This window comes from Pogoniulus pusillus, chromosome 21 (genome assembly GCF_015220805.1).
Source record: "Pogoniulus pusillus isolate bPogPus1 chromosome 21, bPogPus1.pri, whole genome shotgun sequence".
Classification (NCBI taxonomy): domain Eukaryota; kingdom Metazoa; phylum Chordata; class Aves; order Piciformes; family Lybiidae; genus Pogoniulus; species Pogoniulus pusillus.
In genome coordinates, this window is record NC_087284.1 from 14,833,968 (window position 1) to 14,847,067 (window position 13,100).

The 13,100-nt window shown below is 41.1% G+C and overlaps 1 protein-coding gene across 2 annotated transcripts in view; it reads right to left on the reverse strand.

Annotated features, from left to right (window-relative positions):
* Positions 1–246: 246 nt before the first annotated feature.
* The window catches only part of MBOAT1 (membrane bound O-acyltransferase domain containing 1), a 62,700-nt gene continuing 49,846 nt past the window's right edge, over positions 247–13,100 (reverse strand). For both annotated transcript variants that reach the window (XM_064161052.1, XM_064161054.1), the window contains exons 9-13: positions 11,727–11,830; positions 8,930–8,994; positions 5,738–5,870; positions 4,420–4,571; positions 247–2,136 (exon numbers count right to left, since the gene is read on the reverse strand). In XM_064161052.1, coding sequence (XP_064017122.1) covers positions 2,004–2,136; positions 4,420–4,571; positions 5,738–5,870; positions 8,930–8,994; positions 11,727–11,830 — 587 coding nt within the window. In that variant the 3' untranslated portion in view covers positions 247–2,003. The remainder of the gene's footprint in view (positions 2,137–4,419; positions 4,572–5,737; positions 5,871–8,929; positions 8,995–11,726; positions 11,831–13,100) is intronic.

Here is a 13,100-nt window from a genome sequence, read left to right on the forward strand (position 1 = left end):
ATTAGCTGCCCAAGTTGCAACTAAGGCTGCTGTCACAAGAACACATGCATGAGCAGAAATTAGGACTGCCTATGTTAAAAACAAGGTGCCACAAAAACAAAGGGGCCACCCTGCCACCATTTCAGCAGGAGCAGGATGTAAAGCCCAGCTGCTCTGCAGTATCCAGCAGACATCTCAAGTGCAAGGGATTTCGTGCCCATTCACCCATTTTCACAGCAGACACTTGTGATTAATAATGCCAGGCAGTGACACAAAGCAATTTCTTTATTCAGATCAACCTTTTACTCCCATCTTGCCTTCTAAATAAATATCAAATAAACTTTCCCATGATCTATGCTCTAAATTGTGAGGTGGTCACAGAACAAAAAATTTCCCACTAGAGGGGAAAAAAAAAAAGCAAACCCAAAAAAACAACCAACCAAAAATAAAAAACCAGACATTTTTGTAACTTGTTTTGGTTTCACCAACTTGTTTCTTCCCAAAACATTAGGATCCTGCAAAATCTTAATCTGACACAAAAATCCAAATGCCATAACTAGCAGATTCTTTGCTCAATCACACATCAGTTAAACCACAAAACAACACCAGCACTGTAACAAGGGATTTTCTCCTACAAAATCCTGATAAAAACAATCCTGGACACACAGTCATTGAAATGCAGTTGTTTTTGATGTCTCATACCAGTCTGTTGTATTGGGGTAAGTGGATTTTAAAGTAAGTGAAATAGAAAAACCTGACACAGCATTTTGCAGCAGGTTATCTCAAGGTACAACAAGCTTTGTAGAAATTACGCCTCAAAACATCCCTGTAAGCCAAGGAATTTACAAGCAAAGAAACTTGCATCCATATGCTAAGACACATGATCATACAAGGACTTGGTCTTCACTATTGTGCTGATGGTTCTATCACATCACAATATTCTGTGGAGAATGATTTATTATACCTATGGTAATTACTGTTCAGGTAGCATATTAGTGTTACCCTGCTGGAAAGTCACCCCTCCATAAGAGAGGATGGTTTTCAATAGAGCAGCTTGATCCATTACAAACAATTTTCAGACCTAACCTGTAACTGCAAGCTTTAAAAGACAAAAATCTGCACAGCTCCTCATTTATTTTGATACTCAAATGGAAGTGCTGCATCGTGCTAAGACTGCAAAGTAAGGCTGATGTAGGTAGCAATGACACCAGCTGCATCATTAGAGAAGCACAACTCTACAGATCACAGCGTCTATGTCTCTCCTTTTACTCTAGGTTTCCCCCTGCCCTTCTCTTCCATTTTGCTTTTACCTGACTTTAGATTTTTGGCTTAACCAGTTACCAGTGCTCCCAAACACCTATTCACCTACTCCCAAGGGACTTGTCTTGCCCTCATAACCAGCAGGCATCACATAGTAGGATGTGAAATACCCTTGCTGCCAAGCTCAGGCTGTAGTCCCTGCTCTGGAGACTGCCAAGGAAATCCCTTCTCCTCCCTATTTTCCCCACAGAGGCAGAAGTCAGTGCCAGCACCTTGAGCAACCCCATGTCCATAGTTTTCCACTTACACCATCTCTTTCCACATTTAGAAGATGAAAAACATCCCAAGCCAGTTGTCCACAGCACCAGGCTATCAGGCAGCTGCTCTAACTCTTTGCTAGGTGCTTCCTGTCCCTCTGATCATAAAATTATTGATTAATAATTGCATATTTCTGTAAAAGAGCAAAAATGCCTGTGTGAAAAAAGTTTAAATATATAAAAAAACATCATAAAAATATTTATATTTAAAAAAAAAATGCCCCATGAGCCTGTAAACGTTGCCTGTAAAATCTCTGCCAACTGGAGTAATTTTAAAGACGATCATTCAGGCTCTCATCTGCCCTGTCCAGTAAGATTTTAAACTAACCAATAAAAATGCCACTTGGCTTGTACTTCTGACCCTCATTCCACCCATTTTCCTTCTTCATTGTTGGTTTCCAATGCAATAATCCAATTTCCCAAAGTTGGCAATTTTCTTTGGAGGAATCATTTCTCTTTGCTTTTAACAGAGTTCTGCGTGGCCTGATTCTGAGGCTTTCTTACGGAGTGGGCTTGAGGTTTCATCGGTAACACAAGCAACACCAGGATGCTTAGAATGTGCATGTGAAAATACATAGACCTGGGAACAAAAGCAGAAAGAGAGCATTAGGTTTTTATTGGTATTGACATGAATTGTGCAACCTCAGTAGGTTCATGAAGAATTTAGTGCTGAGGGATGAATGGAGGAAGTGTGTATCTGGTCAATATTCATTGACCAGAATCTCATGCAGCCTCTGCATTTGGTATCTGCTGGCATCAGTTCTGACAAACTCCTGAATCTGAATCCTGACAGTTCAGATAAACGCATGGAATTCATTCCCAGACTTATTCAGTCCATCTCCCTTTTCATGTTAGAAAAAAAAGCTGCGTTCCGAAGTGACATCCTTCATGCTTAGCATATAAAAAAATTAACAAGTTTAATAAATAAATAGTGTGGGGAAAAAGTAATTTCAAGTGTTGAGACCTGAAATAAATCAAAATGCTTGACTTTTAACTGGTAAAGGTCAGGTAATGATATTTACAGAAGGGTTGTGTTTTTGAAGGCAACTTCTCAGGTATCTTTAGTTGATCACTATTACGTACTGAATAGTTCTATTTAAAATAATTCAGTATATATGAGCTTCAACAGGGATTAAAAAAAATACTTAAAACAATTATGTGAGGCTTGGGCAGCTTGGGGAGGATGATATTTGGGAACAATATGGTCCAGCTCTTAATGACAGACTCACACCTTTCTTTGGTCCCATTTATCACAGTATCACAGTATCATCAGGGTTGGAAGAGACCTCACAGATATGCTTCTTTCCATAGTTGTTATTATCCATCTAAGGTGCTTAACACCACTGTTAGGTGCACAGTGCTCAAAAAAATCATGCCCTGGTCCAGGGGCCTACAATTTCCTTGCTTAACAGTCTCTAATGTTAAATGTTAACTACGTTGAGAGTCACTAGGGCCAAAAATGTTACAGAATGAAACTAAGGAAGATCTGGAGTAATTTTGATATGGTAGGTTTTCTGTGCTGCAATCAAATGTGTTAAGAAACAGGAATAACAAATGTCAAAATTCATCCTCCTTAAAAAAAGATTCATTGAGAACAGTTATCACTTTCATCTTTATGTTGGAGGAGGGAATTCTTTCTCCTTAAGCAAAACCTGTTACTCTGCTGACAATTCATTGCAGAATGAAAGAAATTATTTTCTCAACTTCTCTATTTCAAATAATTTTTATTAGTGTGTATTCCATATACTATGCAACACCAGTGTTTTCTTATTCTTAAGGAGCCTAGGGATTTACTCACTTCCTATGGAAGCATTCAAAAAGAAAAGCATACTCATTTCAAGCAGGAATGCTCTGCCAGGCACCCTCCTCCTCTCCTGCTGACCAATCACATCTGTTCTATACAGCTGGCAGCTGGAAACCTCATCTTTTCTCATTAAGTCCTTGTCATACTTTGAGAGGTCTCAGGGTCCCTAAGAAAACTACAGGGACCAAGAGCTGTCCCAGGGGACGGATCTGGTCATCGCAGGATGTTGTAATATCGTTATTCCATTACATTTTCCAGTGTCACGCTTATTAAGCCAGTGCCTGGATGATACTGCTCTTTTTTCTTTCCCTTCTCTCCTCTCCTCTGCTCCCTGCACATCTCTCTCCAGGAAGAGCGTGTCCCTTCTTATCTTATGGTGCGTGGTGGAGATGGCTACCAGCTGGCAGGGAATTTTGAGTTGCGTCATGCAGCCTGCTGGGGCCCTCTAGGCCTAAGATGTGGGGGGAGGGCAGATATGGCCTACTCTTATGCCTGCCAAGGGTGGAATAGGTGAAGGATTCTAGATGGTTTTAGTCCAATAGACTTGGTTTAACTTATGGATGTATCCATTCTACCTGACTGCCTTTTGCATATATGCACTAGTAAATAGAATATCTCTTCAAACTTCCAATCAGTTTGCTGTATTTTCCTTCTTACTCTCTAAAAGGAGTAAGAGTCTCCTCTGTTGTCCAGTTCTGGGTAGCTTGTGGCCTCAAACTATAACAGTCTTTCCTACTGCCAATTCACATTCTTCTTAACCTCTCCTGCTTTGGCCACTGTTAATGGTTCAGACTCAGCTGCTCTGAAGACAGAAACTGAGTATGTGAATAGTCACCTAAGGACACAGAAAGACTGAGAAGCACAAGTGACATCATTATCATTACCTCATGAAGTTACAGGAGTGTCAAGATCACCCTTCACACATTATTAGGCACCTAGTATGAAGTCCTTTCAAAACTGATGACATGACAACCACTTTTCAGTGTGGTTTGGGTTATTTAACAAAAGCCTGTATTTTTATTCTTTCTGGAGAGTAATAGTTAAGAGAAGCAAACTTACTTGTAAAACTTAATTGTGGGCTCAACAGCCAGCATAACAAACGGTGCAACAGTATAGCACACAGCCAGTTGGGTGACAGCCCAGGTAAGAACATCATAGGCTGTCTTGAGAGGCACTGACGAGAGGAAGTAATGTCTGCAGTTGTTTCTTATCTACAGGTTAGGGAAAAGCAAGCAGAAAATTATATATAATAATTTCTTAGGCAAGGTTGCACAGACACATGGTAGCATACAACTCCCCGTTTATCATCAGTATCAGTACTGCAGTAAGGTTTATACACCAGTTAGAAAGCACTGGGAGTAGCAAAATAGATATGTAATGACCAGAATATCCAAGATTTCACAGTCAAGCAGCATCCAAGAGAGAAGTGTCCCCTAAGTTTGCTCTTTCATAATCACAGAAGCAGACTCTCACACTGGATAACTGGCACAATATCTCTGGGGAGGAGAGTTGTTAATTATTTTGTATTCCTTCCTCCTAGTTTTTATTTATTACTGGTTACCAATGGTGAAAGAGTTACTTCAAATGAATAAATATGTGTTTACACCTGCAAGTGTGTGATGTTTCCTAGAGATGCTGGTTTAGCTTTGCATCTACAAAAACTTCATACGTGAGAGGCAAAGCACACATTAAGGCCACATGCTCAGCAATCTGCTCAAGTCATAGTGATTAATAATATTGGTCACTAGTTTAATTGACCTTTCAAACTGATCTGGTTAATTTATCCTTAGTCAAACCACAGTGGTGTTTACTGGCCCTGCCTGACTGGCTGGTTCAGTCTGAAACATCAGCAGTGACAAATTTAACAATAGGGACACACAGAAAAGCCTGTTATGTCTTTGGTGACTCTACCCAAGGTGAGGTCCACAATCAGAAAGACCTGTTTAAGGTTTCAATTGCATCTACATAAAAGAGTTCAAGTTTGGGCTATGTTTCAACCTGTAACAGCCTCTTGTGAAAACTGTGCTGACCTGACTACACAGAAATCTGGACTCAGGTTTAACCTGGAATCCCAAGCAGATTTAACTGCATGGACATTGCTGGTGGCACTACCAGCTGTACACTCACAAGCAATTTTTCCTCTGACAGCCAAGGTCAGCATTGCGGCATGTGAAGAATTGGTGTTGGTTGCAGCTGCTGGGAGTACTTTGTAATGAGCATCAATACAGAAAGTATCTGTCAACTTCAACCCCGGAAAGGCACGGAAGTAGGCTCACAGCAGACACAAGCTGCTTGACTATGCCAGCGTGGCCCCTGCAGTTGACAGCTGGATAGCATCTAGTATAGGCCTTAGAAGAGAACAATGAAAGGTACATACTGCTCTGGCTGCAAGTGTGATAAGGATTCCAGTGAGAAATGTAAAGTAATATCCAGGATAGATACCATGCCACAAGGCCGACAGGACAAATGTTAAAGCTGTAGGGTACCAAGGAGCTCTGTCATAGCAAACACTGTGAAGACAAAAACAGAACAAGAACAGGCTGAATACAACTGCATGACAGCACTCCTCCATTTTTCAGGTCTTATTCTGTCTTCTTAATGGCCTTACCTTGCCTCTATTACAGAGCAGGGCATGAAACACTCTTCCTTCATTTAGGTGGAGGGTTAGATGGAAAAATGAATCATGCCTCTGCAGCAAGTATCCAAAGAGCACCCATGTGCAAATAACCCCAGCACTCACTGCACTTAAACAAGTAACAGGACAAAGAGCAAGCACGACTTCTCTTTCACCTTTATGCCTTTATCTGGAATCATACACCACCCTAAAATACTCTGACAGTGCATCAAGAACAAATGGAAGGATAAAGAGATAGGACTCCACCCTTCACTGATGAAGGGAGGTATTTTTAAACACTCCCACGCGTGGGAGCAGAAGAAACACAAAAGGCCCTGTGGGCTGAGATAAGCAGAGTTTAAAGAACTAATACAATGTACAATACCATAACAGCCTACTTGGCAGCACAGCAAAAGCAGGAGCCAAGTAGCCAGCAAAAGCAAGCAAGAAAAAAACATCATCATCCCCTGCCCCTCACTCCAAACACAGCAGACAGCAAAGTGGAAGAGTTCAACACCTCAAATCCAGAAGCCAAAAATCCCTTGGAAACATGAAGCGTCTAATGTTACAGTGCAAACTACAAGTCCTAAGAATCTTTTGCCCTAGCCAGCCCTTCCCTTATATAGTGTGCATGACATCAGCATGGTATCAAATATTTATCAGCTGGTTCAGCTCTCCTGGACATTATCCACCCATTATTCCATATCATCTACATCTTGCCCAGAAGCAACTAACATCATAAAACATACATCAGCTACTGTCTATTCTCATCCGAAGTGAGACTACCTTGTCATACACAACAGACTTCTTACTGCAGATGTTCTGGAGCTGGCAAATGGTGGGGTTGTGTTTCAGCTCTGGGGCAGCTGACTCCAGATATACTGGACGCCCCCCCAAGCAAAAGCAAACTGTGACCTGCATTCCCAGCGTTCAGCTTCTAAACATACTCAGCTGTTGGGATCCCCCTGTTGCACCACAAATACAGATGGGTTCCACTCCCTCATAATTTAATGGCTTCAAGGTACACTGTGTGCCTGCATCTACGGAAGCTTTATACTCTCTTGAGTTTGATGTTACCAAGCTATCAGATCCACACCGACCAGAAGACCAAATTACCCCTTTCCTCCACCTGACTGGAGGCAGAGCTCCACTAATCATCATCAGAATCAGCTGTGTCTTGTAAAAATGCTTCGGAAGTCCCTTCAAGAGGATCAGAAGCAGTATCTGCTCTTTTTGAGTGATTTTCCACTGGAAACTAGGATAGCATCCTTTGAGGAGATTTTCCTTGTAATTCAGACTCACACAGCTAAGACTGAAGTGGTTTTTTTTGTCCCACTTCCTCATGTCATCCCTATGGTTGCATAAGTAAAACTACAGGGTATCTGAGGTTCTCAGCTTTGGACAGAGAAGTGCCTGCTCCTAACAGCTGAAATAATGGACTGAGATAAGGAGACTTTAATGAAATGATACAATGTACAATACCATAACAGTGTACTTCACAGTGAAAGCAGAAGCCAAGTAGCCAACAGCCAGCAACAGTGAGTGGGAAAAGAACCCACAGACCCCCAACCCTAAACATGGCAGCCAGCAAGTGGAAGAGACCAACACTCCAAACCTGGAAGCCAAAGAAGGCCCCAGAAACACAAAGCACCTCAGTTTACAGTTAGAACAACAAGTCCTATGAATCTTTTGCCCTAGCCAGCCCTTTCCTTACAGAGCAGGTGTGACATCTACATGCTATCAAATATCTGTCAGCTGATTCGTCTTGTTGAAGCATGGACAATTTGGCAGAGGCTGGGAACAACAGGGAGGGTCATAAACTATTGCAAAGCAGAGAATTTCTGCTAAAATTATCAGCCCAAAATCTTACCCCCAAAATGCAAGCAAATAACCAGTCCAAGAACACACTAAGCAACCTATTTGGCTATCTGTTCCAAGAAATGAGTCAAGATTATCAGGAACTTATAAGGAACATCATTTGAATAATGAAAATTGGTAAACATTGACTTTTAAGTTGCATATATTTAACAACAATGGTTATAGTAACCACAATAAATCTGTATCTGCATTTTTGACACCACACTGTACAATGAGCCTTAATCATGACAAAAAGAGTCATGAGTAACAGCTGGCAGCTCCATTTATGAAACTTGACATGCAAGGATGAGGGGTAATGGCTTCAGGCTGGAAGAGGGTAGATTTAGACTGGATATTAAGAAGAAATTCTTTACACTGAGGGTGGTGAGGCACTAGAAGAGCTTGCTCAAGGAAGCTGTGGATGCCTTCTCCCTGGAAGTGTTCAAGGACACTGGCCTTAAGCAATGTGATCTAGTGGAAAGTGTTCCTACCCATGGCAAAGCGGTTGGAACTAGATGATCTTTAAGCTCCTTTCCAACCCAAACCATTCTGTGATGGTTCTATGATTGATACACTTAGCAGTCATGGGTTAAAAATCAGATCTTCCCATGCTGTAGATCTCTTCTCTGTATCCTAAATGAGGACTCCCTGGAAAGCATCTGCTGCTAACTCCAAACCAGACTACATCAGGCCTCTAAAGACTTCTCTTAAGTTCTAACTGAGCTGAATCTCAGTGACATACTGAAGCTCACCTCCGGCAGTAAATACACAGGACAACACAACATGGCCAAGCGAAACAGTGCAGCAAGAATAATGGAGGCAAGCAGCAGCCTAAAAGAGGCCATCAAAAAGCTGTTATCTTTTATTATGGAAGATCTGAAGTTCATTTATGGCTTTGCTGCTCATATATAAAATGCGGGCATTTTACATGTGCAGCAATAAAACTTTACAGCACCAAACACCCTTGTATTCCACCAGCTGTTACAGAAAAGCAGGGAGGAAGGGAAGCAGGCAGGGAGGAAGGGAAGGCTTCACCAGTCAGTGTTTTTGCAGGCTGCCTAGAGTTTTTAGGTCCTGCATTACTGTTCCATTACTTACCGCTTTAGCCAGGCAGCTGTCTGAATGTTCCAGTTTTCAATGTACATCTTAAAACTTGTTGCAGTCTAAGAAACAAGTTTACATAAAATGTTAGCACTCAAACCTGTAAAACATTACTTGTATGTTAAATTAGACAGGAGATAGATGGAAATGGATGTTAATTCTGGTAGCTAACCACTGTGAAGATTGTGCCACAGTTACTAAAACGTTTTGGGAGGCACATTAACCAGCACTGATTGCTTGCTGCTAACACTTGGCACTCCCTGTAAAAATCTCACTTTGTTTTGTAAAATTAAACACAATGTTTGGTTACTTTTCCAATTATGGGAAATCTAAAATGCTTTCATGTTTTAAGTGCTTGGCCTTCCTTTCTGTTCATAAACAGCTTGGGTTTTGGAAGAAATTGCTTGCCACACAGTCTGGACCTCCCCAGTACACCGGTGTGTTATAAGAACTAAAAGAAATGCATTATTTGCAAAAGGAGAAACACAGACATACAATTTTAGACTAAATTTAGAAGCCAGTTAGCAGCCCAATGCCCAGCTTGAGAAAACAGAATGGATTCCACTATCCTGGGAGAACCACCTGTAACTCCTCGTGAGACCAGTTCCCCTAGCTTTAGGGGACTGCTGGACTCTACTCAGTGTCAGTTCCCCTAATCCTGGTTAGCTTCACCTCCGGTGGCTTTCCATCTCTACTGCCCCTTGCTTGTTGCCTGCTGACTGAAAACTCTAAAGGCCTCCTCACCAAACAGTGATGAGATTCAGTGACACCACATTATTTCCCCCTATCAGCTGAAGGCAAAGGCATGCTGGAAAGATGTATTAAAAGCAAAGGTTTTCAAAAGAAATGCACAGATATTTTGTACTTCTACCCAGAATCCTGAAGGCTAGCATCTTATTCTCTGTGTTTAAGGAGTTAAAATCATTAGTCATTTCTCAATGCAGTACTGCCATGTTTGAATTGCATTCCTGCACCAAGAGTAGCCAAGAAAAAGATGATTTCTCTTCCAACTAACATTGTCACTCTCTTGTCCTCCTGTAAGCTCCCCTGTTACATTACCAAGAGAGAAAGAAGTCATTTGCTGTCAAAACGTTAATGCTGCTTTCAAGTCCCCAACATGCATTTAGCCACTGTCCCATTTTAATGCACTCTCAACTGCTGCTATGTGTTTATCTCTACGACAGAGCAGGTAATTTCACACTTACCACTCAAGTGCCCAATTCTTAAGCAATTTTACATATGTAAGTGGCTATACCTGCTGAAAACACGTTGTACAATCACACTGAAGCGTCAGTCCATTTGTGCATACTGACAGTTCAGGGCTCACCCTAAGTAATGGTCTCTCTAGCCTCTATTTCTCATCACACACTTGATCAAATCAAATGGAAAACACTTTGGTTTATGCTCCTGGAAATAATTTCTGCAGTCTGATCTCTATTGCCCATGTGACCAGTAGAGATAAAAAAGATTATGAAGAGTCTTGCAGTTCAGTGGATAGAGAGGAGCAAAAGTTCCCATTTCCTTATTTTGGCTTGATTAGAAAGCATTGCTTGCAATTCACTTGCCTCCTTCAAGCAGGATCAACTCAGCTCATCAAGGTAAAGATCATCTCCTGCCCTCAGACTGAACTAGATATTGATTCAAGTTCTCAGAGTGATATCTGGCATGCTGTATCAAGGACTACAAAGCATTTTTTGGCTGTATATTCTGTACCACTCAGGGAGAGAGGTATACTGAGGATTAATTAAGGTTAAAAACAACAACAACAAAAGAAAAGGCCAACAAAACCAAACACAGAACAACAGGAAAGGACATTGAGAAAGATAGACCATCTAATGTAACTTCCACATTTGGTATTTTTCCACAGGAATTATAAGGGCTCTTTCATTTTTGAGAAGAGCTATTATAGGATACTCAGTCACAGATCATTCAGTAATAATGCAGTCAATTTGTTTTCACCTGCTTTTCCTTTTACAATCATAACTACAGAATCAGAGAAGGAAGCTCCTCCTCTTTCTAAAGAGGAGAAGCCTTTAGAAGGTTGTTTCTGTCACATAAACATTTTTACATCTCCCTGGCATTCACAGAATATTCTTTGGGGCAAACAACTTAACATTGGCCATCTTTTGCATTAGAGAAACAAACACAAAAGATTAATGGATGTTTGAAGTACACTGCAGTCGCAAGAAACATGTGTGACAGATTGTTTTGAGAACCAATGTGGAGCCCTAGATCAACAGCCATTTAGGCTCCATGTGGCCTTGCTAGGTCCCATTCAAGTTGCTTGGTTTGTACCAGATATTTCTCCAACCCTTGCATTTCTCCATTTATGAGAAGCACTCCAGGCATGTGCAGTGACCCAGCCATTGCATTTGTTGTGGCAGCTTCTTTCACTAACATCCCCATCTCAACTAGGTTACAAAAAGTGGAAGGCTATTAGAAGTAAATAAACAGACTATACCACAGATGGTTGAGAATCATAGCTGCGAGCATTTTATTGACCCACTGAACTCAGCCACAATCTACAGTAATTGACTGCTCATTTATTAAACATCTGATTAATCATTTATTAGCCCTCTGTAAACTATTCAGAAATGCAACCTGAATACAGAGTGTGATGAAGGCTGCATGGCTGATGCTTTTTATCTGCCCAGCAGATAAAATACAAAACCTCTCCATGTTAAAGGGAAGTAGATTAGTGCCACAGACTTATTTTTCTTCTAGGAAAGCTTCTTTCCACTAATCTTGCCCCTTTCTCTGTAAACAGACCAGTGCAGCTACTCCTTTAACTCACCTCAATATTCCAGATATTCAAATTGGACAACAGGTCCCAGTGGAAAGTGCCCCTCTCATCAACTCCACTGAAGCCATAGCCAGCTGCATTGTTGACTGCATCTGCTGTAATGCCACAGCAAAACAAGTCAAATCAAGTCTGCTCAAAAAGCCACATTCTCTTTCAAGTCAGAAGGATACCAAATACACATTCAAGACAGCTTTAGTAGCAAGTAGAATCCTCTCTTTCAAAAACAAGTTTCCTCTTGGCAAAGAGGCACTGCACTGAAGCAACGCAAGAGTCACTCCCTAGCTAGAAAGACTTAGCTACTCCTTGGACTGAGGAAATAAAACAGTAACATAAACTAGCAAGGGATAGAAACTGCTTTTCCCATTATTTCATCTCTATTACCCACCTGAGAGAGTTATACAAGAGTTACCATCAAATTAATTAGCACTTTCCTCAGAAGTGTACCTGGATGCCACAGCACTTTTCAGAATTCCAAACACCTGTAACGTCTCAAAGACATGTTCACTATCCCTGTTAAGAGCTTCAACATGCCTGTTTTCCTAAGTCCACAGACAAAGCCTTTTGCTAACCCCGTTGCTCAGTGCCTCCCTGAGTACTTCATCATCTCTACAAATCAGGTAACATCAATTACACACTGAACTGCTCTTTAAGTATAAGTAGAAGTTTGAGTAATGGCAAGCATTTCACATGCTGCGCTCTTGCTCTTCTGCAGCACACAGATGAGCTGCTTTCCATTTCAGCCTTGCCTGGCAGCTATCTCATCGCTAGGTCTTGGGATTCTGCTTTTAACATGCCCCTGCTGTAAATCCTCTCTCACTGTACTAAGAAAACAAGAGGGACTCGTTACCTCTGGATCACTAGGTGCAGCCAACAGCAAGGCTTATTGGAAGAAAAAGGGAAGCAAAAATGCAGGTAACACTTTTCCTTCTAGATTATTTACAAAATACAAGCCTGATTAAGTTACACTTTGAAGAGATCAGCATTTATTGCCCAAGAATGAAAACTGATTTTGCTTTTCAGTGCTGTGAATACAAGCACAAGCTCATGGAAGAGGCCCAGAGCACAAAACCAGGGAGAAAATCAATTAAAAGCATCAAGGAGTAACAATAAATGGACAAATAAATGAACAACCCTCTCTAACCTGAAGCTTTCAATTTTATTAACTGAGCTAGATTTTACCAATGGAAAGAAACACTTCCACATCTTTAATTCTCTCTCTGTGAAAAAAAACCCAAACAAAACACACAACACCAAGCCAAAACTCCTCAAACACCCTGTCTGAAATTGTTTTTACCTTATGGCGTGTTTCTTGCCGACATCAGTAACAAGCTGCAATGCTCACAGGACCACACCCAATTGCAGAGA